General features: G+C 41.0%; 2 protein-coding genes and 1 long non-coding RNA gene across 13 annotated transcripts in view; 1 reads left to right on the forward strand and 2 right to left on the reverse strand.

Annotated features, from left to right (window-relative positions):
• The first annotated feature begins 2,507 nt into the window (after positions 1 to 2,507).
• LOC135107694 (methionine--tRNA ligase, cytoplasmic-like) lies at positions 2,508 to 12,839 on the forward strand. Of its 3 annotated transcripts, XM_064017860.1 has the most exons (10): positions 2,508 to 2,697; positions 3,879 to 4,045; positions 4,317 to 4,433; positions 5,970 to 6,107; positions 6,545 to 6,706; positions 7,500 to 9,374; positions 9,611 to 9,886; positions 10,366 to 10,517; positions 11,432 to 11,477; positions 12,742 to 12,839. In XM_064017860.1, the coding sequence occupies exons 1-9, from the start codon at positions 2,601 to 2,603 to the stop codon at positions 11,469 to 11,471; spliced, it is 3,024 nt and encodes a 1,007-aa protein (XP_063873930.1). In that variant the 5' UTR covers positions 2,508 to 2,600; the 3' UTR covers positions 11,472 to 11,477; positions 12,742 to 12,839. The 3 variants fall into 3 exon arrangements, with proteins under 3 accessions (XP_063873930.1, XP_063873931.1, XP_063873932.1); XM_064017861.1 differs by lacking the exon at positions 12,742 to 12,839 and having other exon boundaries at positions 11,432 to 11,533; XM_064017862.1 differs by lacking the exon at positions 12,742 to 12,839 and having other exon boundaries at positions 11,435 to 11,533.
• Positions 10,278 to 19,304, reverse strand: LOC135107696 (uncharacterized). Of its 3 annotated transcripts, none has more exons than XR_010271894.1 (4): positions 18,160 to 19,303; positions 15,041 to 15,213; positions 13,606 to 13,832; positions 10,278 to 10,492 (listed from the first exon to the last, which is right to left on the reverse strand). It is a non-coding gene; the product is annotated as an uncharacterized LOC135107696 (long non-coding RNA). The 3 variants fall into 3 exon arrangements; XR_010271895.1 differs by lacking the exon at positions 10,278 to 10,492 and adding an exon at positions 13,241 to 13,355 and having other exon boundaries at positions 18,160 to 19,304; XR_010271896.1 differs by lacking the exon at positions 13,606 to 13,832 and having other exon boundaries at positions 18,160 to 19,277.
• A 1,653-nt stretch (positions 19,305 to 20,957) lies between these two features.
• The window catches only part of LOC135107695 (uncharacterized), a 37,627-nt gene continuing 33,191 nt past the window's right edge, over positions 20,958 to 25,393 (reverse strand). For all 7 annotated transcript variants that reach the window (XM_064017865.1, XM_064017870.1, XM_064017868.1 and 4 more), the window contains 3 exons: positions 24,401 to 24,492; positions 23,462 to 23,604; positions 20,958 to 21,634 (listed from right to left, as the gene is read on the reverse strand). In XM_064017865.1, coding sequence (XP_063873935.1) covers positions 21,360 to 21,634; positions 23,462 to 23,604; positions 24,401 to 24,492 — 510 coding nt within the window. In that variant the 3' untranslated portion in view covers positions 20,958 to 21,359. The remainder of the gene's footprint in view (positions 21,635 to 23,461; positions 23,605 to 24,400; positions 24,493 to 25,393) is intronic.

Genomic DNA, 25,393 nt, shown 5'->3' on the forward strand with positions numbered 1-25,393 from the left:
GACAAGGCAACACACACACACACACACACACACACACACACTGCATCACCATCTGTACAACGAAAGATAAGGCAACACACACACACACACACACACACACACACTGCATCACCATCTGTACAACGAAAGATAAGGCAACACACACACACACACACACTGCATAACAATCTGTACAACGATAGACAAAGCAACACACACTGCATCACCATCTGTACAACGAAAAATAAGGCAACACACACACACACACACACACACACACACACACACACACACACACACACACACACACACACACACACCTTGAAATACCTTGAATAAAAAATAGAAAAAGAACACTGAATATTTACTGGGAGGGACTGGAAGGGAGTTAGGGAAGGTACCACTCTGATGACGTCACGGCTGGGGGCTTGTGAAGTGACGGCTGGGGGGTTGATGACGTCACAGCAACCGTTATTTACGTACGTACGTATTTCATTTTGAAAATGACCCCTCTAAAAAACGCAGCTAGACAGGAATGCTTTATAAATTCAGACTTGCCACGCATTTTAACTAGTGCCACAAATAACAACACATTTCGAAACGCCGTAGTATTAAAGATATTTAAAAAGAAGTATCTGGAAACTGTTGGAACCTTCATCCCATTTAAAATCGTTCAAATGTCCACCTATTCTGGCTTAAACATAACGGAAAACACTTTAAAAAATCTGAACTATTTTCTAAAACCATTTAAAGTGAGCTACAAGCACAAATAAAAAATCTACCGAAAAAAAATTCAATATTATTGGAAGTTGAACACGAATAAAAACAAGTGTACGGTGCACGCATTTCACTGAGCGGGACGGCAACACACTTAAAAAAACACCAACTATTTTTTAAAACCAATAAGAACCTAGTACAGGCTGAAATAAAAAAAATTGAGTTTTGGGACCGTAAAAAAATACGCCGAAAACGGCCCTCTTATTTACACAAAAACAACGCCAAAATCATCACTTTTCACGCAACACACGCGCTCAAATAACTTAAAAAACAACGAAATATTTTTACAAATCATAAAATCTTAGCTACAAGCCGAAATAAAATACTTAGGAAATAAAAAAAAATAATATTGGAACCGGAGGGGGCTGGGGAGCCTTATCCAAGATGGCGGTGGGGGGTCAGTGGAGGGGAGGGGACGACCAACCCTTCTCACTCATTTAAACCCTCGCCAAGCTTAAACTAAGTAATGACAGGTATATCTAACGAGCGCATATTAAAGCTTGGTCATGTGGCTCCGCTTTGCGACAGTATTTGTTTAAAACACTCACAGATAAGATATATAATGGCTGATAAATAGAGACCACCCAGATTGTTTACATTTTCATTAAGTTAAATTTTACGGTTTTTAGCAACAAGACGAGGCTGACACAGGGATATATTGTGCTGGAGGTTAGGTGAGATGCGTTAAAATGAGTTCAAACCGTGGATTGTTCAGTTATTCATTAAAAAGTTACGTTAAGTTACCTAAATTTATTCTAACACTTCCTGACCTTACCTTCCCTGTGGTGGTGATGGTGGTGGTTTTTGTCACCCTGTGGTGGTGATGGTGGTGGTTCCCTGCTTTTGTCCACTTTTGTTTTCCTTCCTGCCTCCTCGTCACTATGGCTGGCTGTCTAGCACCTCACAGCCAAATTTTTCTTTATTTTGCTTGTTTTCACCCACTGCTGCCTTCGGGTGTCCACTGCTAGAGCCCACGCCTTCCTCATTACCAACTAAAGAAGGTTTAACTCATGGGTAAGCCTTGGCAGCCACTGTGTAGGCGTGGTTACACAAAGAAAAAAAAAAAAAAAAAAATTCTGTCAGGCTGGGAGTTGAAACAGACGCGTACCAACACCACCCATAGACGCGACACACTGGTTAACTTGTCAGGGAGCAGTCAGCGTTGCCAGATTGTTTTGGCCATATTTTCGTGTATATATATATATATATATATATATATATATATATATATATATATATATATATATATATATATATATATATATATATATATATATATATGCTATATTCCTCCAATGAAGAGAGTGCCGGGGCTGCTGACGACGTGCCGGATGTATATATAGAAGAACAAGACCAGTAATCTACATAGTAAGTAAACAACTTAACGAAGTGTCCTGTAGTTTTTCTCCAATTATTAATGATATGTATTTAGGAAAGTGTTTTGTTTGTTAAGGGCATTGTTGTTTTTTCATCACAACACACACAAACTCTCTCTCTCTCTCTCTCTCTCTCTCTCTCTCTCTCTCTCTCTCTCTCTCTCTCTCTCTCTCTCTCTCTCTCTCTCTCTCTATATATATATATATATATATATATATATATATATATATATATATATATATATAAACATAAATTCTGCTGTATTTGGAAAGTGGCAGTTTTGCATAATATTTAGAATAATTACATATTTTACCAGAAGTACAACAATTTCAACCTGTGTAGTACGATAACATGGCCAAAACAATCTGGCAACACTGGGCAACGCTGTTCCTCAGTGGCAGTGGCAGTAACACGTGTGGTGGTGTGTGTGTGGCCCTGTGTCCAGCTGTGGAGGGTGTAAGGACAAAATGCGGCTCCTATCCATCAAAGAACACCCCAGTGGCCTCAAGGTCGTGGTGGCAAGCAAACTATGCGGGCGGCAGGTGGAGGTGACACACAAACCAGGTGAGTGTATGTGTATGTGTGTGTGTATCACCTGGCGGCCGGTATTTTTTTATTTTTTTATTTTGTCCCTCTTCCTGCATGTCGAGGAGACTGAGTATGGTAGAAAATAGTCAACTTGTCACTTCCCCCCCCAAAAAAAAAAAAAAGAAAGAAAGAGCTAGGAATATAACCAGTTATATTCTAAAGACATCTTGATACTCGTCTTTTGACAGTTACTACATCACGGCAGGTAGTGTCATCATTCAGGTCGTGTAGGTTGAGGCAAACCGAATACAAGCCAAGGAGAACATTGAGGCAGTAATGCAGTGGAGTGAGGTGATGATAAGAAGGCGGGTGAGTTGTTCTGTGGGTGATGCAACATTGTGCTTACCTGACATCACTTTTATATTGTAGGAGGGACAGCGGCCAAGCAACAAAAATCCAATAAAATAAGGACCACTGAGATGCCTGTCCCTGAATAGGTTCCAAAGTGGTAGTCAAAAATTGAAGGATAAGTGTCTTGAAACCCTCTTGATGGAGTTCAGGTCATGGGATGGTGGAAATACAGAAGCAGGCAGGGAGTTTCAGAGGTTATCAGGGAAAGGGATGAATGATTAAGAATATTGGTTAGCTCTTCAGGGAGTAAACAGGGAAGCCACAGAATGCCTGACTTCTGATCTTACTAAAATTTCTGATTGGGGCAGAGCAAACTTAGTATTGTTCAGTGCCAGCTGCTCTTCTGATCTTGCTAACTGCATGCCTCCCCTTCTCTCATGACTTTGCTGCACAAGCCCTTCGTCTTTCTCTCACCCCTATTCCATCCACTTCTCTAATTGGGAAACTCTGGAACTCCCTGCCAGCTTCTGTATTTTCACCCTCCTATGATTTGAACTCTTTTAAGAGGGAGGTTTCAAGACACTTATCCTGTAATTTCTGATTACTGCTTTCGACTCTGTTCAGGGACCAGCACCTCAGTAGGCCTTTTTTTTTTTTTATTGCAGTTTTGTTGCCCTTGGTCTGTTTGGGGACGGGCACCTCAGTGAGTTTTTTTTTTCTGTTTTGTTGCCCTTGGCTGGTGCCCCTCCTACTTATAAAAAAGAAAAAAGGCTTTATAACTTGAACTGGTGCATTGTAGGCCCTGAGGTTAGACTTAGAGGAACAGAAGTGTATGCCTTATGTCCTGAAGTCTATCTTATTTGTAGATATACTGGAAGGGGCAGCCCTGGAGGTGAGTGAGGCTGGGGTGATATTCCGTCTTCAGGCCAACAGTGCTGTGTTGTACTTCCTCCCTGAGACTCAGCAGGGTGGCAGCAATGACGGCAAGAATGATGCTGAGGTCTGGCTGGAATGGGAGGCAAGCCAGCTTCAGGTATGCCAGCTGATTCTTCTTTTCTTTATTTACTCAGTTGCTTTTTTTTTCTCCTCTCTTCATAACAACATTTTTCTGGTTTTTGTTTTTGTTTTATGTACAATGCCATATTTTTCTACAAATTTCTTTTCCTTGCTTATTTTTTGTCTTTTCTTGAATGTATTTTCCCTGCTACTCTTTTTCTCCTCCTAAGTCTGAAATACTGGAAACTGATATTCCACTGTATGGATAAGTTAAATACACAAAAAATACTGTTCCATCAATTTTTCAGCCAGTTCTGGTGCCTTACCTGCTGTCTGTAGCAGGAGGTCGGGAGGATAAGGAACTAAGGGCAGCCCTGCAAACCCTGTTGGCCACACTCACCACCTCACACCCTCTCAACACCAAGGTATGCATCCTGGCATGGTGGGGAGCTGGAGGGCTGTTCTGCTGTATACTCTGAAAAGCTTTTAAGTTAATTGTAATTTATGAAAGAGTTGTGTACTTTAAATTTTTGTAAGGAAAGATTTGTAAATCAAAATTTACTGTAGATTGCAAATTCTTCCTATTCATGTATTTTCAGTATTTTAGGTTATTTGTAAAAATTTGGGAGTAATGAGTCAGGAAACAGTATTACCTGAAAGACACATAAACAGGATATTCAGCTCTACATACAGCTTGTTAACAAACATTAATGTGGCGTTTAAATATTTAGATAAAGAAATGAAGAAAATTATAATAAGCATGATACATCCTAAATTGGAATACGCAGCAGTAGTTTGGGCTCCACATAGAAAAAAAAGATGTATGGAAACTGGAAAGAATACAAACGATAGTGATGAAGTTGGTACCAGAATTGGAAGACTGAAGCTATGAAGAAAGACGATGAGATGGGTATACTAATACTACAAGAGAGAAGAGAAAGAGGAGACCTGATAATGATCCACACACACACACACACACACACACAGGAAAACCTTGCCAAGTTAGACCTCTTTAAGTCTGATATTTAAGGCAGACACTGGATAATTTGGATGCTTATCTAGGGGTTTACTGATGCAACCTGCCAGCACACTGCCACTACCTGCCTGCTAGTTATTGTTCACCCAAAATCCATGCTGTGCACAATTGTTGCTCAGCAGTCTTTCCAACTTTGGCTTTGTCTGCCATGGCCTCTAAGGCAATGCGACAACTTTTAAACCTTGGCAGCTTAAGACTATGTTTATGTCAGAGAAGAAGATTGTTATAGAGAACCATGAGTGTGGGCTGAGCCATGCTGAATTCACAGTGTGGTGCTATGCACTTGAAAAAATCCACCTTGCATGATATCATCAAGGCAAAGTAGAAGAGGAAGTAATAAAGAAGGTAGATCATGGCTGGCAGGGGAAGGACCTGTATAGAGCAAGAAGGCACAGTGCAGAAACCTCAACAAAATTGTCTACAAGCAGTGTGTGCAAGAATGAGCTGAAGTGGTAACAGTGCCTGGCCTGGACATCCATCATGCTGCAGGGAGGCTTGCTGAATACCTTGGGATCAAGGAGTTTAAATGCAGCACTGGGTGGTTCTGGCCACTTATATTTAACCTTTCCATTTCTCATAGTTAAGGGGTACACACATATATCAAAACAGCACTGAGGTAAAGAAGGGGTTGAAGGGACAGAGGCACTTTTACTTTTTTGTAAAATACTGGAAACAGACCATGTCACACATTGGCCAGAGAGACCAGGTTCACTTAGGTTTGGCAGAGGTGGCTAAGGAAATAAATACATTCATGCCATGAATTCTGGAGTCCTGCAGGTGAGAAAAACCATGCTGCCTCAAATTTGACTGAGGTGTCGTTTATGACCTCTGAATAGATGCTTCATATGTAAATCAAGTGAAAAGTTTTAGTGCCTTTATTTCATTGTCATGATACACTTCTCATTTGTCTTTTCATCCTGTCCAGGAAGTGAATGCAGCAACGGTAGTGTTATTTTGCTCACTGGTGCCCCTGCTGAGTGAGACGGTCAGTGCCACCCTTCTGCAGGAACAGCCAAATCTGTTGGCGTACCTCACCACCCTCAAGGAGGTGCCTTCCTTTAAAGTAAGAGGCAGGGTCCGCTTTATGTCTTTTATAAAGATGTTATAGTGTTTCACTTTTCCAATAAAAGGGGATGGACTGTCTAAGGGATGTAAAATATGTGAGACTTAAAAATACCCCACTAAATGCTTTTTAAAAAAAAAATTACTGATTTGAAATAAACAGTTTTTAGAGCTAAAGATGTTTTGCTGTTCATTTTTCAAAGATTGTGTTTATCATTACTCTTCATTAGTTCATTATATTAAGTGCTGGAGCACATCATAATGTTAACTTGTAATAACCTTGCAGTCTGCTTTGTTTTCCTATAGTGAAAATACAGCTTGCCTTGTTTATTGTTCCATAGTGCATAGCCAGTTAAAACTAAGGCTCCTGTATTATACAAAGGAAAACTTGACATTTTCACATATCCAGTGGCTGAGAGGAAGATGACATTGTTTCAGGAATGTGTAGCCTCATGGTGGAATGGTGGCACCAGTACTCTAAAGAATTGGGTGGGTTGTACTACGCCACCACCTTGCTCTTCCCACTCCACCTTGGCACTCCTCAAGGGTTCACCACCTGCCACCCCTGCCCGGGCAGCTCCTCCCAACCCTGCTGACCAGGTGAGTAAGGCTGATGGTCAGAGGATAATGCACTTTGTAAAGCTCAGGGTTTGATATATTAGGCAAATTCATGGATGGGAATGATAGGTGGCAGTAGGTATTTATGTTTTGTATGGTGATTCTCACATGTAGGCTTCTTGCAACTTCCCTTATGTTCTTATGACAATCTTGAAAGAAAAATGGTGTTTCTCTCTAGCACATTTAAAATTAATCAGAACTCTGTGGCTTTTTTTGTGGACTCTCATTAGGATCCAAGGAATGTCATAGGCTATTTCAAGTTCAAAATTCTTATTCTGTTTAAAGTCATCTGTAAGATACTATAACTCACAAGACAGAGCAAGAGAGAGTGGGAACTTCCATGAGCCTCACCCTGAAATGTACAGGAAATTGTGTCTGGCATAAAATGAACATAAACTGTGAATATAAATGCACAACTTGATAGGAAGTTATTCCAGGAAAGACTCGGATGTCACTAGCTGTAAATCACAGACTGGTGGTTATTGATCTGTCATGCTAGCAATATCAGGTTATGTCAGGAATCTACTTATAGGAGAGAGAACAACTGAAATGTCTGGTGTATATATCCTTTGTACTTTTTTTTTATCTTCTTGTTCCCCCTTTCTTGTTTCTTCCACCTATAGAAATTTTAGTGGAATTTGCAGATGCTAACAAAAACCTTTTATAAGCTCAGAACTCTTTTCTAATGGCCAACCAAAAGGTTTGTTTATCATAATGCCAAATTTGAATTTAATTTCACAATAATTTTCCTCATTATTTATGGGGTTATCCTTAGAGCAAGCCAGTTCGAGCGACAGTGTCACCAGAAGCAGTGAAAGAAGCTGAGCATTGGTGGCAGCAGCCATCCAAGGTCTGTCCTGCCCCAAGGAACCGGAGTGCTCCCATCTTGCCTATTGACGGGGAGAGCAACATCTTGGTGACTGCCGCTTTGCCGTATGTCAATAATGTGCCTCACCTTGGGAACATCATTGGCTGTGTGCTGTCCTCAGACTGCTTTGCCAGGTTCTGCCGGCTGCGTGGTGACAACATTCTCTTTGTGAGTGGGACGGATGAGTATGGCACAGCAACAGAGACCAAGGCTATTGCTGAGGGGCTCACCCCTAAGCAGATCTGTGATAAATATAATGCCATCCACTCAGATGTTTACCGTTGGTTCAACATATCCTTTGATTATTTTGGGCGAACCACAACAGAGCAACAGACACAGATCGCCCAGGACATTTTCAACAAGCTGGATGGGAACAAGTACATCTGCCAGGAGTCAGTGGAGCAGTTGTTCTGTGCCAAATGTCAACGTTTTCTGGCTGACAGATTTGTGGAGGGGACGTGCCCCCATCCAGGCTGTGGGTATGAGGATGCACGAGGGGACCAGTGTGATGCTTGCGGCAAGCTGATCAATGCCATGGAGCTGGTGCAGCCAAGGTGCAAACTTTGTTCCAGCACCCCTGAGGTAAGGTCCTCTAGTCATCTCTTCCTTGACCTGCCCTCCATTGAGCCAAAATTGAAGACTTGGCTGCCTAGCTCTGCCCCCCAGTGGACTTCCAATGCCCAGGTCATCTGTGATTCCTGGATCAAGGATGGCCTCAAGCAGCGCTGCATCACCCGTGACCTTAAGTGGGGCACTCCAGTCCCCAAGGATAACTTCAGAGAGAAGGTCTTCTATGTTTGGTTTGATGCCCCCATTGGTTACATCAGCATGACTGCCTGCTACACAGACCAGTGGCAGCAATGGTGGTTCAATCCTGGCCAAGTGAAATACTACCAGTTCATGGCCAAGGACAATGTTCCTTTCCACAGTGTGGTATTCCCATCCACCCTGCTGGGGACTGGTCAAAACTGGACCAAGGTGACCCATCTTGTGGCCACAGAGTACCTCAACTATGAGGACACAAAGTTTTCCAAGAGTCGTGGCATTGGCGTGTTTGGTGATCAGGCAGCCTCTACTGGCATTCCTAGTGATGTGTGGCGCTTCTACCTTCTGTATCTTCGTCCTGAGGCACAGGACACATCCTTCTCCTGGGTTGACCTACAGACCAAGAATAACAGTGAACTGCTCAACAACCTTGGCAATTTTGTCCATCGAGCATTGACCTTTGTTTTCAAGTTCTTTGGAGGAGCCATTCCTGCTGTTTGTCCTTCCAACCAGGACTTTGAGGTGATGGCAGCCATCAACAAGGAGCTGAGGCAGTACACCTCATCACTTGCCTGCAACCACCAGCGTGACGGCCTGCGGGCAGTGCTGTCTATTGCCAGAATTGGAAATCAGTACATTCAGGACCAAGAGCCATTCAAATTAGTGAAGCCAAACCGGCCACTAGAGGACAGGGAGCGTGGGGCCACAGTGACAGCCATAGCAGCAAACATTGTGGCACTGGTGGCCATTGTCCTGGAGCCGTACATGCCAGAGACATCAGGACGCATCAAGGACCTCCTCGGTAACCCACCACAGCTCAGGTGCCTCCCTCAGGCCTTTACTCAGTTCCTGGCAAGTGGGCATGTCATCAAGGAACCTCAGCCTCTCATCACACAGCTGGACACTGAACTCATAGAGAAGTTGAGTAAACAGTTTGGGGGCGAGACCAAAGCTCCTGCAAAGAAAGAGGTAAACCCTGCAGAGGTGGCTCAGCTCCAGGCACAGATCGAGGCTCAGGTTTGTTGAAAGCACTTTTAAAATTGGTCTAAGAATTACTTAATAGTTCTTAAGGCTTGATTTATAATACTTTTGCATCTATATTTTTCACAAATAATATTTATGGCATGGTATATTTAATTGTCATCTTTTCTGGAACTACTGTAGCATGTGATTTGCCCATCAATTGTGTTTTTGGATCCTTTCTCAATGCAGGGATTTGACTTCCTTGGTAGTGAGTTAATCCTCCTCTGCAGGGTAACAAGGTGCGTCAGATGAAGGCAGGAGGGACAGCAAGCAAAGCAGAGGTGGCAGCAGAGGTGGCCATACTGATCAGCCTCAAGGGACAGCTAGCCACTGCACAAGGGATTGAGCCAACTCCAGCAGGTGATAAAGACAAAAAGAAAAGCAAGAAAGGAGGTGGAGGAGGAAAGGAGAACATAAAACAATCTCCTGCTACTGCTCAGCCACCTTCAAGTACTCCAGTTGATGAAGCAGAAGTGAGCAGGTTACAGGCTCTTATCACACAACAGGTAAGAACACTGTGGGATGGTGTGTATTCCTGGCATCTGTAAGCTTTTCTTGGACAAAGCTAATCTTTTGTTTAACTTTTTGGAAGCAGCAAATTAGCATGCTTTTTAACTTTTTGTGCCTTTCACCAGTCTTTATGGATAAAGAGTTACTTTATTGCTGTGTGATCAATCTTTATTTGCATGGTTCTGATGTTCATGAAAGAAAAATCCAGATGTGTGTATATGTGTGTAAATGTAGATAATAAGATAAATAGACAGGATTGAAGATTAGACAGGTTTCCTTTGCTCTTCAATTCCTTGGTATCAGTTTGATTTCATTCTGGATATCACCAGAGCATTAAAGTTTATGAAATTTTTTTTTGTAATAAAAGGGTTAAAGATAATTTCTAGATAGTCTTCCAATGCAATTAGTATAATTATCTATTCTATTCCAATTTACAGCTGTGCTGTATATGGAATAACATGCATTACATTTTCAGGGTGATAAGGTTCGTGCTCTGAAGACCAGCGGTGCATCTAAGGAGGCAGTGGGCCCTGAGGTGGCCATCTTGCTGGACCTGAAGCAGCAGCTGGCTGCTGCTCAAGGAATTGACCCAGCCATCCTCTCTGGGAAAGACAAAAAGAAGAAAAAGTAAGCAAAAGGTCACTAATGCTACATATGTATGAAAAAAAATACAAATTTTACACATGTGCTCTTTTAGTGACACCTCTCTCTGTTGATGGCTGGTGAGGAAAGAAATAACTATGATTTATTTACTCATTAATTAATTTATTTATTTGTGTATATAGTGATACCTCAGTATATGTCCACTTTGGAATAAGTCCATCTTGGTATACATCCTGTTTGGATACTAAAAAAAATTTGGAATATGACTCACATGCTAGAACTTGTGTAGGCCAAAATGAATCATGACACCACATGCTACCCTTGTTTACCTCTTTAAAGACAAAGTCACGACCGCCCACGCCCTTTGCTACCATTCAGTGAACAACCCGCACTATAACTCGTGAATTTTCACGTGATTTTGTATTTTTTGCATAAATTCTTAGTAAAGTTGTTAATCATGAATCTCCTTCCAAACAATAATCTCCCTTCTCAGCACCATCCTAGTAGGCACTCAACTCTTCTCAGCAAGGAAAAGTGAGGTTAAATTTTCATTTATTTTATCTAAGTGCGTTTATATTACTGCATTAGACAGCATATAAGATGCACCTTTTTTCATAAAAATGGCTAAAAAAATCACCCTGCATCATATTTGCAAATGTGAGGCCTCCCCTAGATTTAAGTTTGAAATTTCCTTTGCCTGTACACCCAAAGATTTATGCCACTGTATTAGAGGCAAGGGTGCCATATCATATTTTTCAACCATAATATGATGTAAGGAAATGTGAGTCAAGTAAAAAATACATTTTATCAGGCATCAAGAGACAGACTATTATTTATCGTTTTGTATTCTCCAGTTGGAAAGAATATTTTGAAGCCAGTACAAGTCTGAATCCAGAACATTTTCTACATTTTATCTTCATACGTGTTCTACTTTTCAGCAGACGTGATGGCAATGTAGGCTGTTCCTGTGCTCTGTGACGTAAGGTAAACCAGAGAACTGAAAATTATATTTTTCTGACACTAAATTTCTTGCAGCATGATTCTGTTGTTAATGATTATCCAACAACCAGATTAAAGATACATTCTCACAGGTCTGCTAACAATGCTTCTCATTCTTATCTTATTCATGGGTGTTTTATTTTTATTTGCCTGCAGTGGTGATACAGAATTCTTGTGGAACTATCAATAGGATCATGAAAATACAGATGAGAACTCCGACTTAAGGCTTTTAAAAGTAATTGAAATAAGACGCCAGTTAGTTTAGAAATATAAGTCTTAGACATAGGAGTGAGGCTACTGTACTGCATTTTGAATATCTTACTCCTTGGTTACATTTCATTAATTAACTATATTCTGTACTTGTAAGAGAAAAAGAATTAGCAGACAGAAAGTGCTTATCTTTATCTGGTTTGGTAAAAAACTGCTGCCAAGAAGCACCAAGTAGAGTTGATGCTCTGATTATTAACACAAGCAAGAGAAGTAGACCAAATGAGAGGTGGTTTTGGATAAGGACTATGGGGAGGTCTTGAGGCATCCACTGTAGTAGTAATTGTGTGAAGTGTAATGTTTTAAGCTGGGTGAGTGTTGGTACAATTTATAAAGTTCATGATCAATACAAGTAGTTAATTAGTCTCCAGCACTAACTTCCACTCTGTTATGCATTTCCCATTAATCTTAAGCTTCAGAAGTAATGATTTTGGGCTTGTTAACTAAAGCACATCTTGCTTCCCAAAAGTTCATTAGTACCATTAACATGATTAGTTGGAGACATACTGTATTAGCAGATTTGCACCACTTTCCCATTCAGTGATTTTCTCCTGAGGAAGCAAGATCAGCCAGTCTTCATTCACCAAGCCTTCACATACTTGGCTCAAAGGACCTGTTTCCTCTGTGTAGAACAAAAATTAACATTAGGGTTTCTGGAGATTAGAAAGATATGGTTGCATGGTTAGGGTTGAAAGATGACATGGTTGCCCATGCTAAGCCAATGTTGGTGTACATAACATTACTTTGTATTGTTTCCAGCCACAGGTGGAGGAGTTGTGGCATTGCACTATATGACATGTCATTTTAGGTAACTTGTTGGGATAGAGGGCATTGTTTGTTTGCTTGCATATGCTTTTTTTTGCACATCACGCAATTTTTTTGCACATCACATTAAAGATTTTAATTACATATACTTGAGAGGAAACATTCTATAAATTTTGGGATATTGCAAATGATCCTGCATTTGCTGTCTATTTTTCAGAAAGGAGAACCAGCTTCAGGAATCATGATGGACCACCATACATACACTTGAGTACATTCAGGGGCAGGGCAGGACAGGGCAGGTAGTAATAATAATAACCTGGAGGCTGCAGCTCTAGGGTGGTAATTTGATGAATAAATAATAATAGTGGGGGAGGGAGAGGTAGAATAAATAATAATAGTGGGGGAGGGAGAGGTAGATCTCAATCCTTACTCACTAGGCTGTGGGTTCTATTAATACTCCTAATTTTATTGATACTCAAAAGACCGGAGAAAGGAGAAAAAGACCCTGGAGAAACTCCTAATTTTATTGATACTCAAAAGACTCTCCGGATAAAAACCACACACAGGCTTATTATACTCAAAAGACTCTCCGGATAAAAACCACAGGCTTATTATAATACTCAAAAGACACTCCGGATAAAAACCACAGGCTTATTATACTCAAAAGACTGTCCGGATAAAAACCACAGGGCTAAGGGGTCAAAGAAAATTTTATAAAAAAAAAAACAAACAATAATATAACATTCTGAGTTAGGGAGTCTGGGACTTTAAACATTGCTGCTCATGTACCGGCACCACAACCAGCTAACACTGAGTCTGATACACACGTTCCTAGAACAATGGAAAGAAGGAATATACAACACCCCAGCACGTAAATGGTCTTCTGTCCTCTGTAGCAAGGATAACCATCCCCAAATATGCTGCAAGACTCTCTACCAGTAAATATGCATATATATAATATATATATATATATATATATATATATATATATATATATATATATATATATATATATATATATATATATATATATATATATATATATATATATATATGTTCAAGAAATTATTACACAAGGGACTTAACAGTGCCAGTCCCCTTACACAGGTACTTGAGGAGACAGGGATTGTCTGGGCTTTCAACATGCATATTTCTGGCAAGGAAATTATGCAACTTTTTTTTTGAGGTGCCTGACCCTTGGAGAGTTCTTGGGTCACTTTTCAGTGATGCTCTTGTCTATCTTCAGGTGTTCCGCCTTTTCTGTTGGCCTGCTCAGCTGCTGGTCTGCCGTGATGCTGATCCTCTCAGCTGAAACAAGAAGTCTATTATTTCTCTCTCTCTCTCTCTCTCTCTCTCTCTCTCTCTCTCTCTCTCTCTCTCTCTCTCTCTCTCTCTCTCTCTCTCTCTCTCTCTCTCTCTCTCTCTCTCTCTCTCTCTCTCTCTCTCTCTCTCTCTCTCTCTCTCTCTCTCTCTCTCACGCAGGTTGTCACTTCATGAATGTCTGCGAAAGGAATGAAGGCAGTAGAGTGATGTATATGTGAAGTGCATACAATAAAAAAAAAAATTGTAATAGCACCACTGAACAATGTACTAAACAGGCTACAAGACCAAACAAGATGCGAATTATGCAAAGCCTCAATAAATGTTTTAAGTGGAACTGTGCGACTTCAGAATACATTGTAGTGTGTGCCAGCAGTAGAAAGGTATGAGATGGTTAAGAGGAGAGAGATTCCAGGTGAAGGAATATTTGGGTGACAGTGTAATGAACGCATGTCTATGGATATAGAAATTTAAGGAATAGTATTCTCCCTTTCTGACGTTATGGACAGATAAAAGAGGGATTACTGTGGAAATGAGTGATCTGAGAAGGACATGCAGAGTAATAAGATAGGATGAGAGGGTATGAGCAATGAAAGCGTGTATGAATTTTGTTCTGTCGCATCCATTACGATATCTGCTTTGTTCACCGATACTCGTATCCCGAAGCCACGGACACCGCAGACAGGATCTTGGGGCTGCTGGCCGACATAACAGGGCTGTTATAGAGAAGCGACGACACCGAATATAACCCAAGACAGCTAAGCGGTAAGTGGGTGTTACTTAAAGGCAATGAGGGAATTAAGTGAGGAAAATCTGCCTCAGCCAGGAGGACTCTTAGACTCTTACGAAGCTATCTTGCCTAATATGACCACTCTTGAGAAATAGGTTTCAGCCACGTGTCCTCAGTGACATCATACGAGTCCTTGATAATCCTGTTTGGTGTGAGCCGCAGTGAACGATAGTGATCAGAAGTCGTAAATGTGGGTATGGCCAAGGATGAGTTGCTCTTCGGTGTCCTCTGCCCTGACAGTGGTTCATTTGCCTTTCTAGATTGTGGCGGTGTGGGAAAGGAAGAAAAGGGAAGGAAGGTGATGGTACCAGAGGATGATGGGTGGAATGGGTGCTGGCAAAAGGAATGGGGGAGGTGGAGAATGTCACTATAGTCAATGGGGTTATGGGACTCCTTTCCAACTCACCTGGGTTCTCCGGAATACCTCCGCTGCTTCCAGACTGAGTCCAACACGCACATTTCACTCTTGTATGTTAATTTTGCACAGCAGACACCGACTGACTGGATGACGGTGCTAGTGTCTGTGCTCACACGACGCCAAGCCATCCGTGGCACCTTCTTGGTTATTTGGATATCTATCTGTTGATTAATTTTGGTCAAGTTAATAAACAGAGCGAGTTCGTTCCCAACCACCCGTGTTAATCAATTATGCGCGCTAATCTAGCCAAAGTAATTTCTGAGAAACTAGCTACAGTACAAGGAAAAAGCTATTGTTTGTATCGGAGGGTACAAACGCTTGTTGGCATGGTAATGGTTTGGTATTGTGTATATAGTGAAAGTGAAGGGGCGGTCATTACACCCTTCATGGTTTCTCGAAGCAATATGAAATAATGCTGTGTATGTTTGAAGTACAATTTCTACTACTGAGAGTTGGGATATGGTGGTAATGGTGGTAGAGGAAAAGAACCTTACCCATCTTTCTCATTTAAACAATAGAATACTTCCCAGCACCAACTTCTGCATCACCTATCTATCATTCCCAGGTAAAGCCGCGCAGTGAAAGAGGAGGCAAAATGTTGGTTTTATTAAGTTTCAAAATACTTATACATCTCTTTACACTTGGAAAAAGGAGAAGATGAGAATTTATGTACGTAAGTAATGTATGTAATGATGAGGATATTATAGTGCATAAGGCGTATCATGAACCTTATAACACACACACACACACACTTTTTTTTTGCATAATTTTGTTGCATCGCGCCACGAGAGAGAGAGAGAGAGAGAGAGAGAGAGAGAGAGAGAGAGAGAGAGAGAGAGAGAGAGAGAGAGAAATAGCACCAACATAAGGCTTTTAATTTTTTCTTTTACGTTTCTATTAGGATTACTACTATTTCTTTATCATACATAATTTATCCTGTGTGTGTGTGTGTGTGTGTGTGTGTGTGTGTGTCTGTGTGTGTGTGTCTGTGTGTGTGTGTGTGTGTGTGTGTGTGTGTGTGTGTGTGTGTGTGTGTGTGTGTGTGTGTGTGTGTGTGTGTGTGTGTGTGTGTGTGTGTGTGTACGAACTCTTAGCTTTCTATTTGTTTTGTATGGTGAAAAATTAAGGAAACATTTTCCTCGCTACACTATAATTCAGAATACACTCGCACAGTACAATGACCTGCGCCTAGCACCCGCCTTCGTCAGCAGTCACGGTGGTCGGCGATGTAACAAGCACAGACTGATTAACGGTCCTTAACTCTCTATACATAGCTGTATTAGATTTTTTAGTCTTTCCATAATTAATTGGATTCTATTCGACCAAGATTCACCGCATCCTTTCCATTTGTTCACTGAAGGTCTATAGCTCTTCTAAACAGTTGTCCACCATTACCATTTCCTGAAGGTTACTCGTATTACCAAATTAAGACTAACTCGCATAAAATTACTGACAAACTAGGATCGATCAATCTTTTGGATTTGTAGGCTTAGAAAAAAAAAAATCAAAGTAACGCAGCCGTTTTCTAGTACATGTAGTTCAAACTGATGAATTATAACCCTAAGTACCGTTTCACTGACGGGCCATTTCACCAGAACGAGTCAGCAACACATTTTACCTTCACTCTTCTCCAGTCTCATCCTTCATACATCTCTGGTACTTGTGAACATGCCCAGTGTCCTCGCTGAAGTGCTGTACATACTCATGAATTATACTCGTATCAAGGGCCTGAGCTACATTCGTGTGGTTCTAATGGTTCAGTCTTTTTGTTTATTAATACTTCTCGCCATCACTCTTCCTTCCGGTCTACTCCAAAGTCTTCATTTCAATGGGAGAAGCCTTCGTTAGCAAGCCAATTCTCAGTTTTTCTATTGTTCCTTAAATACTCGTATCCAGCCTCTTAATTTCTTCAATAACTATGTACTTTTCCAAATCTTCCAGTTCGTTAGTAGATAATCATTATGAAATTAGGACGCTCGTCAATTTTTTTTTTTCCCTCGGCGACTTAATAGAACTACGTGATATGTTATAAGTCACTGGAACGTTCATTACTGGAACCGTATTCTCAAACATTCCGGTGCCTTACCTCTACCTGTTAGTCAAGTGAAAGGTACAGGAATTTTCAAGGTTTACAAAATTCCAGTAATAGCTTAACAAGGAGTCTCAAAAATACGGCCCCAGAAATCAATCAACGGAAACTCATGTACACAGTTCCCATTCAAACTGACAGACGTAATGACGGCGCAATTTCAATAATGACATGGAAGGAGGAGCAAATGAAAACTGCAAAAATAGGTCAGTAGTGATGCTCTGTACACTTCCTGACGTCCACACATAATAGAAACAGATCGGTAGTGTTTAATCCCGTACCGCCATGCAAAGTTTCTAAGTTATTTTATACATAATTTTTACCACGGTGGGTATGTCAACACACACACACACACACACACACACACACACGTACGTACGTATGCTAGACAATCAGTGATCTAATTAATGACTGCCCCGCGTGGCGCTCGGGATAACTAGAAGTGATACCTAGAAGTGATACGAGTCGGCTCCTTCTCTGTGCTTTCCCTTTCTCTCAACCAACCATCGCGGCGCGTTGGCTCTTTCATCAAACCATGCATTAACCACTCAGTGCACTAACTCCCAAAATCTGCACCGCATTCTCAAATAAAGCCGTTAGAATCTGTTTTACCAACCTTACACTAAACTATATCTTGTACACTCGACTTTCCTCTCCTTAACTTTTATGCTTGATTGAGGTATTGTGCTGCAGGATTAGGAGCGCTACCTCTTCCACCGAGAATGTATATGATAGCGTTTTCGTGTAACCATGTCTAACCTTGTCTTGCCCTCTCAATGCGGTGGTCGTCCTTAATTTCCATTGAGCTGTGTTAAAAATATAAAATTAAAACTTTGCACGGACAAAATACGAGCTTAAACTGCTACTAAGCTACAACGTTAAGGTACTGTAGTAGAAAAAAAAAAAAGTCTATTAATTTAGGTGATAAGTGAATCTGTCTAGCAGTGGAAGGGTTAATTTCGTTGTAATACCTGAACTCATTTACAATAACTACTCTGGATGGCGCGAAAATAAATACCTTATCCACCGTCTTTCGTGCAGTGAAACCCAAGGCCGTCCCCGCTGCGCTCCGCTTCCGCCTGATAAACTTCCACGACTGGTGACCTGACACCAGAGTACCCACCAGAGGTGAAATCCTGAAACACATTCTCAGGTGCTTCGACACTGCCTCAATTACTTTCATCAAACTCTAGTGGGTGTTATTTACTTATTTATTTTTCGAAGATGTTTTCATGATTGCAGCAAGAATTTAACAAATGTTTTCACCATTCATGAAAAAAAAAAAAAAAAATCCATGAGAACTCGACTGATGATCTCTATGAACTTTGAAGATAATACTAATGAGAGAACAAAGCGCTTTGATGTGGCACCCTAGTTACAAGAGAGTCAATGCCCAACATGTCGTACAGCATCACTCAGGAAGCTTTGAAAACTTATAAAGTGAATTATTTGGTGCCCCTAGTCTAGTATGACAATGAAGTGAAGCTAGAAACGTAGAAATGGAAAAATGATAAATTGAATAAAAAGAAGCTCATTTGGCGCCGTCGAAAAGACGAAACTTACACCGTAATACCATGTTATAATTGATGTGTTTCTCTTATCTTTTTCGTTATACAGGCTCTCAATATTTGTTGGCTCGATAATGGAACAATTGCCCCCTATGTATGGCAGTGCAGCACTAGTTCTCTGGAGGCAGGGCATCTAATGAGTAGTTACCAGTTAACAAGATAGTGTTTACTTAATTAAGTGGTGGATGAGAAAAATGGACAACGAAACACTAAAGTTTACGTGTTGCTTAGTCTTTTGTGATTTCCTTTTTTTTTTTGTTCAGTCTGGTAGGTACGCCACTTAATGTATTGCTTTGTTCTGTTATCACTGCATCACGCTATTGTCTAAATTCTGAAACATCTCTGACTACTTTTTAGCGAAATTAATGGATTTTTCGAGGGCGTTTTCATAGATTTAAGGATCGTTTTAACAAGGATTTTGCATCATTAATGGGAAAAAAATCAATCAGCGCTCCGTTTTGGCATTACTGCTCTACAAGCGCACATACAACTAACACATCACGATTTCTTATGTCTTATTTATGAAACACACATGAAAATATAACTCTTACAATTCACACTTAACAATTTAGAACAAGTAGGAGTTAGCAATAATTTCGTTTCAGGTCGAGAACAACAAGTACTCTTAGAATAATTAGTTTTAGACAACAGTTTCAGCTGCCGAAGTCCATAATGATTATCAGAAAGGCAAACGTGTTTATAAGCTGCACAGGAACAAACCATCATATTAACATCAATCCTATTACACCTCTCTATCACATCAACAACAGCCATTGTCACCATGCATCAGTCACCGAGCCACAGCACGAAGTCACCACATAACGTCACCCATGAAGTCACCCCACCACACACCACTTAAGTCATCACACACCAGTAGTCACCATCACCATACACTACACGTCACGCACCCAGTCACCACAGTAGTCATCGCCACCACACACAAGTCATCTAGTCACTACACACACACCACACGCAACACACCAGTAACTAGCTCCGACATGCCATTCAAACCACTATACACCAGTCAAATCATCACACAGCAGTCACCAGTTAGCACATATCACTCGTCACCAGCCATAGTCATCACACACACACAGATTATCAAGGCACCATGCACCAATCTAGTCATCACACACCAGTCAAGTCACCACACAACGGTCACCATTACCATATACCACTCAAGTCACTAGCTATAATCACAACACACAGTTTATCAAGGCATCATGCACCAGTCTAGTCATCACACACCAGTCATTGTCACCACTCACTAGGCATCACACATCGTTACCAGACACCAACCATGGTCACTACACCAGGTCACTCAGTCATCATCCTTGCTCCTCCCAACACCACCAGATCGTGTAAGAACTACTGGCGGTGACTACAGACAGGACAAGTAATGAATTATGTTATAATGAAATGCATCTTATATAATAATAACCTAAATAGACTATGTATGTACTTTTCCTTTTGTTAATTCATGTATAATCTACTTTCTTCGGATACTTTTACTAATTAAAGTTTAAAATATAACATAAGCTGGCCAATCTTTTTTTTTTTTTTTCTTTTAAGGCGTCTTGTAATAGCATGCGTCTTCCAAGCTATGAAACTCTTCTTACAGCAGAACCTCACATCCCTGCACCAACTTACTACGCTTTGCTATAAGTATATACAAGAGTAATCCCATGAACCCAGTAGTCTTAACCATTTTTGTTCCTTTTGCTCCTTTGTTATAGTCACATTTATTCACTACTATATGCACTGTACTTCTCTAATTACAGTTCTGATTTTTTTTTTTTTTTCACTGCCTCTTCGTTTCTTTGCATTTCCACCTTCCTCACCTTTCTCCTTCCTCTGTTGTCCTTTCTTGTAGCAATGTCCAGGAGCGATTTCACAGGCTGATTCTCCCACAAAAGACAGTCCGGCAAGTTGGAGTGTAATCAAAGTTTCCTGTTAGACTCACAGACACACACACTGACTTACCACCGTCGCCAAGGTCACGCATCCCACCGCTGCCACCATTATGTCTTCACATCAACCTTCATTTAGTGTTTCCATAAAGTTCTAGTGAATGGTATTAGTTTTGTTCACTTATCATCCAAGGAAAGCCCACACCGAGAGCTTACTTATAACTGGAACAAGGCCACGAGTACTTACAGCCCGCAACATTATGTTTTGATTAATATACTTCGGATATCATCATTTTTTTTGTATATATATAGTATATTTATGAATAAAATTCACTCATATATTAAAAAGTCACGCTATTTACAAGTTTCAGATGCATCATTCAACAATAATAGTCACGTACATACTGTCAAGATCTTCACTCAAAATTTTGATCACTGGAAAGTAAATAAAAATCATAATAAAACACATTTTGCCACGGTAAGGTGCAATATTAAAAAAGAAAAAAACTTGGAACACTGGAAACGAAAAAAAAAGGCAAAAAAAAAAAAAGGAAAAAAAAAATGAAAATTAATAAATAAATAAAATAAAATTAAAAAATCATAGCAAAACACTGTAGCAAGGGATTCAGTACGTAAGAAGACAGCAGCAGAACAGGTTCGGAATCTGTAAAGCAAAAAACGAGAGCCACTGAAGAGGGTTTGACGCCCGCTCACAGCCTACAGGTTCTGCTGGGCCGCTCCTATCTGGGCGGCTGCAGTCCATGTCCCGTGTCCGCTAACGCGCGCGCCGCCAGCTGTTCGATCTCATACAGGAGCTGCTCTGTCTCCTGGTCGGACGTCTGCCAAGTCTCCTCCTCGCCCTGGCCCCTAAGGCTGAGTGTGGAGGCCCTGAAGTCCCACTCGAGGCTGTTGGGCGTGGAGCAGGCCGACCGAGGCACCCAGCTACTAGACTCGGCAGTCTGGGATGCCTCCTCCTCCCCCGTTCCCAGCGACTCCCGGCTTACTCGCCCGAGACCTGTGATTGGGACGTGGGATTAGAGCCTAAGACTATAACTTCGAATGATTCAGCACCTTTTCAACCATTTTTACAGGATCCAGAGATTTCTCTAAGGTGTTTCATGATTCAATTGGTAGTTTAACAGATTTCTTTTTTCATTACTGGGAAAAGAGCATCGTGAAAACACAACGTAGGACTGGAACCTATGATCACACTCTTAAACATCTCAGTACCTTATCTCAACTACTTTTAAAGGCCCTAATGGAACCAGTTGGCAGTTTTCAATGGTGTTTTCGTGATTCTAGTATAGATGAACAAAAGCTCTACCTCATTAATTAGAGAAAGGGAAAGAAATATGGTGAGAATCCGAATAATCATTTCTGTGGCCTTTGGAAATGGTTCTGATGAAAGCCACGGTAGATAAAAATGGGATTCGGGATAGAAGATGGGGCTTAACTCTCTAACTGTTATGGGTCCTCAATTTCAGTCTTAGTAAGGAGAGTCAAGAGCTTTTCGTCTCATGAATTCCCTTTTCCTAACTGTTTTTATTCTCGCAAGCACCACCGTAATGCTGTAACTTTCCCATATAGTTATTTCCATGGTCACTATTCTTCTGAGCTGCATGCGTCCCCTCGTCCAGCGACCTCACTGCACAAAACGTTCCACTCCCTCTTACCACTGTTATCCATCTCACTGACGCAAAAATTACCCAGTAACTTTACTCTCGTCCCTTTCACCGGTAAACTCTGGAACTCTCATTCTGTTTTTGTTTTTCTTCTTTTCTATAACTTTAACTGTTTCAGGATATGAATGGCAAGACACCCACGAAATTGAATTTGTACTTTCCTATGGTTAATTTTCTTATGTACCCTTGGCTGATATCCTGCAGCAAAGAACACAAAGAAAGACACAACTGACAGCAAAAGGAGAGATCGAGTGGTTGCAAATTTTCAGCTCCTTTAGTTCCATAACAGCTCAAAGAGTATTGCAATCACTCAGAGGAAGCAATAAACGCTCCACAGTTACTATCTAGCAGTCGAGTAGGTAATCCCTTAATTTGGGGACATCTCTCCTTAATTTATAATCCCCCTGAGACATCTTTACTTGTTCTATAGCCACCTTGAATCTTTAAACTGAGTAGAAATTGCAAAATCTATTCTTTTTAAACCTCTTTCTTGTTGATGCTTATAAAGATTTCATACATTACTTCTGGTGCTATTAATTGTCTCGTATCGCAGTGAGAGGGTTAAAAACATCAGACAGGGCGTATTCCGCGTCTACAGTAGTGGTGTGTGAGGGGATGTTTTCTCTGTGAGCCATGTGACGCTGTGCTGATGGTCGTAAATCTTGAGGACCTGTACAGCCTTACATTAAGAAACCCACGCCCCCCCCCCTCTCTCTCTCTCTCTCTCTCTCTCTCTCTCTCTCTCTCTCTCTCTCTCTCTCTCCCCTGACACAACATATAATCGATCAGACATAAACGTGGGCGAAGCGGCTCAGAGGGGCACGTGTTACCTAGCAGCTGTGACTGATTATCTCTCTCTCTCTCTCTCTCTCTCTCTCTCTCTGAGTGTGTGTGTGTGTGTGTGTGTGTGTGTGTGTGTGTGTGTGTGTGTGTGTGTGTGTGTGTGTGTGTGTGTGTGTGTGTGTGTTTTGTTTGTTTGTTTGTTTGTTTGTTTGTTTGTGTGTGTGTGTGTGTGTGTGTGTGTGTGTGTGTGTGTGTGTGTGTGTGTGTGTTCTGTCTGTCTGTCTGTCTTTCTGTCTGTCTGTCTGTTTTTCCCTCTCTCTCTCTCTCTCTCTCTCTCTCTCTCTCTCTCTCTCTCTCTCTCTCTCTCTCTCTCTCACCGGCTTCAGGCTCCCACTCCAGGTCCAGGGAGTTGGTGGGGGGAGAGTCGCCCCCTGCCAGAGAGGGGAGGGAGCCGGGGAGCGCAGACCCCCACCACCGCTCCCCGCCCCCCGCCGCTGCTCCGCCATACCCGCTGCCGCTCCTGTAAATAAGGGTGAGCTTCAGATATTTTTGAAAGTGTGTAATATTTACTTGCATTGGAGAGAAAATTGCGAGTAGGGAAAAGTGGTGACAGCAATAACGAGAGAGAGAGAGAGAGAGAGAGAGAGAGAGAGAGAGAGAGAGAGAGAGAGAGAGAGAGAGAGATGCTACATATGAATCTATATGTTATTACGTAAGGTTTTGTTACTGTATGTAGAAGCAACACTATTGTTTATATGAAAATGTGTTATTCTATATTTCAGTGTCACGTGGAAAGAACAAACCCGGCGTTAAATACATTCCTTGCTGTGGAGCGACACACACACACACACACACACACACACACATACACACCTCATGAACACGTGTGAGTGGATTGCTGTAGTTAATATCTAATTCTCATTCCTAAAGTTGATCTACTTATTGTTAAAGGGAGAAATTATGTTGTAGATTGTAGTCAGATTTTTTGTTTTTATCCAGTAACCGTGGCACTTATTTGCAAAACTACTACTACTACTACTACTACTACTACTACTACTACTACTACTACCACCACTACTCCTAACACTACCACTAAACAACTTACCATAGAAATATCTCATAAACTAAAAACAAAAACAAAAACAAAGGAATACATTATCAAGAAAAAAAAATAGTAAAAACTGTCATAACAACAGAAAACGGGAGACACACAAACATTCATCGACCTTACATCTCTTATACCAGTAACTCCACTCCACCCTTCATCCCACCAACCGTACCGTCCACGCATCAGTCTCCTTGATACGAGTGCTTACCTGGCGGCGGGCGTGAGGTGCGCGGCGAGGTGCTGTGGGCTCGTGTTCTGAGGCTGCTCGATGCGTTGTGTTAGCTCCACTTCATCCTCCGCCTGGCCCGGGGCACGCACACACACATACACAAAGACCAACGTGGTGACGACGAGTGGTGATGGAAAGACAGATAGATAGCAAGAGAGAAAAAAAGAAAGATAGATAAATGAATAAATAGATAATGTGGATGGATAGATAGATGAATAGATATATAGATGGATAGATAGATACATGGATAGATATAAGAATAAATAAGTAAGCAGATCGATGGATAAGCAGATAGAGTGATAGTCAGATAGATAAATAGATAGATAAATGTACAAACATATATAAAAAAGATGAATAAAGAAATAGAAAAATATGTCGATGAATGGAGAGAGAGAGAGAGAGAGAGAGAGAGAGAGAGAGAGAGAGAGAGAGAGAGAGAGAGAGAGAGAGAGAGAGAGAATTATTAAACTTGTCTCATTCCCTAACATCGACACATAACACACACACACACACACACACACACACACACACACACACACACACACACACACACACGTAACAACTCTAATTACAAGAGAGTTGGAAAGTGACAACTTGTGAAGAGAAAGGTGAAGGAAGCTGTACCTGTCTGTACCTGTCTGACTCACGCTAATTGGCTCATCTCGTTGTATTTTGTTATTTTTATTATTATTATTATTATTATTATTATTATTATTATTATTATTATTACTATTATTATTATTGTTGTTGTTGTTGTTGTTGTTGTTGTTGTTGTTGTTGTTGTTGTTGTGTAGGCATAATAATTTACAGTGTTTACCGAATTAAGGTTAAACGGATTTTTTTTTCCCTTTCGGACAAGTTGGAAGGGAAGACTTAATCAACAGAGAAACTTTGTCAGGAAATAAAAGTGTGTGTGTGTGTGTGTGTGTGTGTGTGTGTGTGTGTGTGTGTGTGTGTGTGTGTGTGTGCATT

Source organism: Scylla paramamosain, chromosome 15 (assembly GCF_035594125.1).
Source record: "Scylla paramamosain isolate STU-SP2022 chromosome 15, ASM3559412v1, whole genome shotgun sequence".
Taxonomy (NCBI): domain Eukaryota; kingdom Metazoa; phylum Arthropoda; class Malacostraca; order Decapoda; family Portunidae; genus Scylla; species Scylla paramamosain.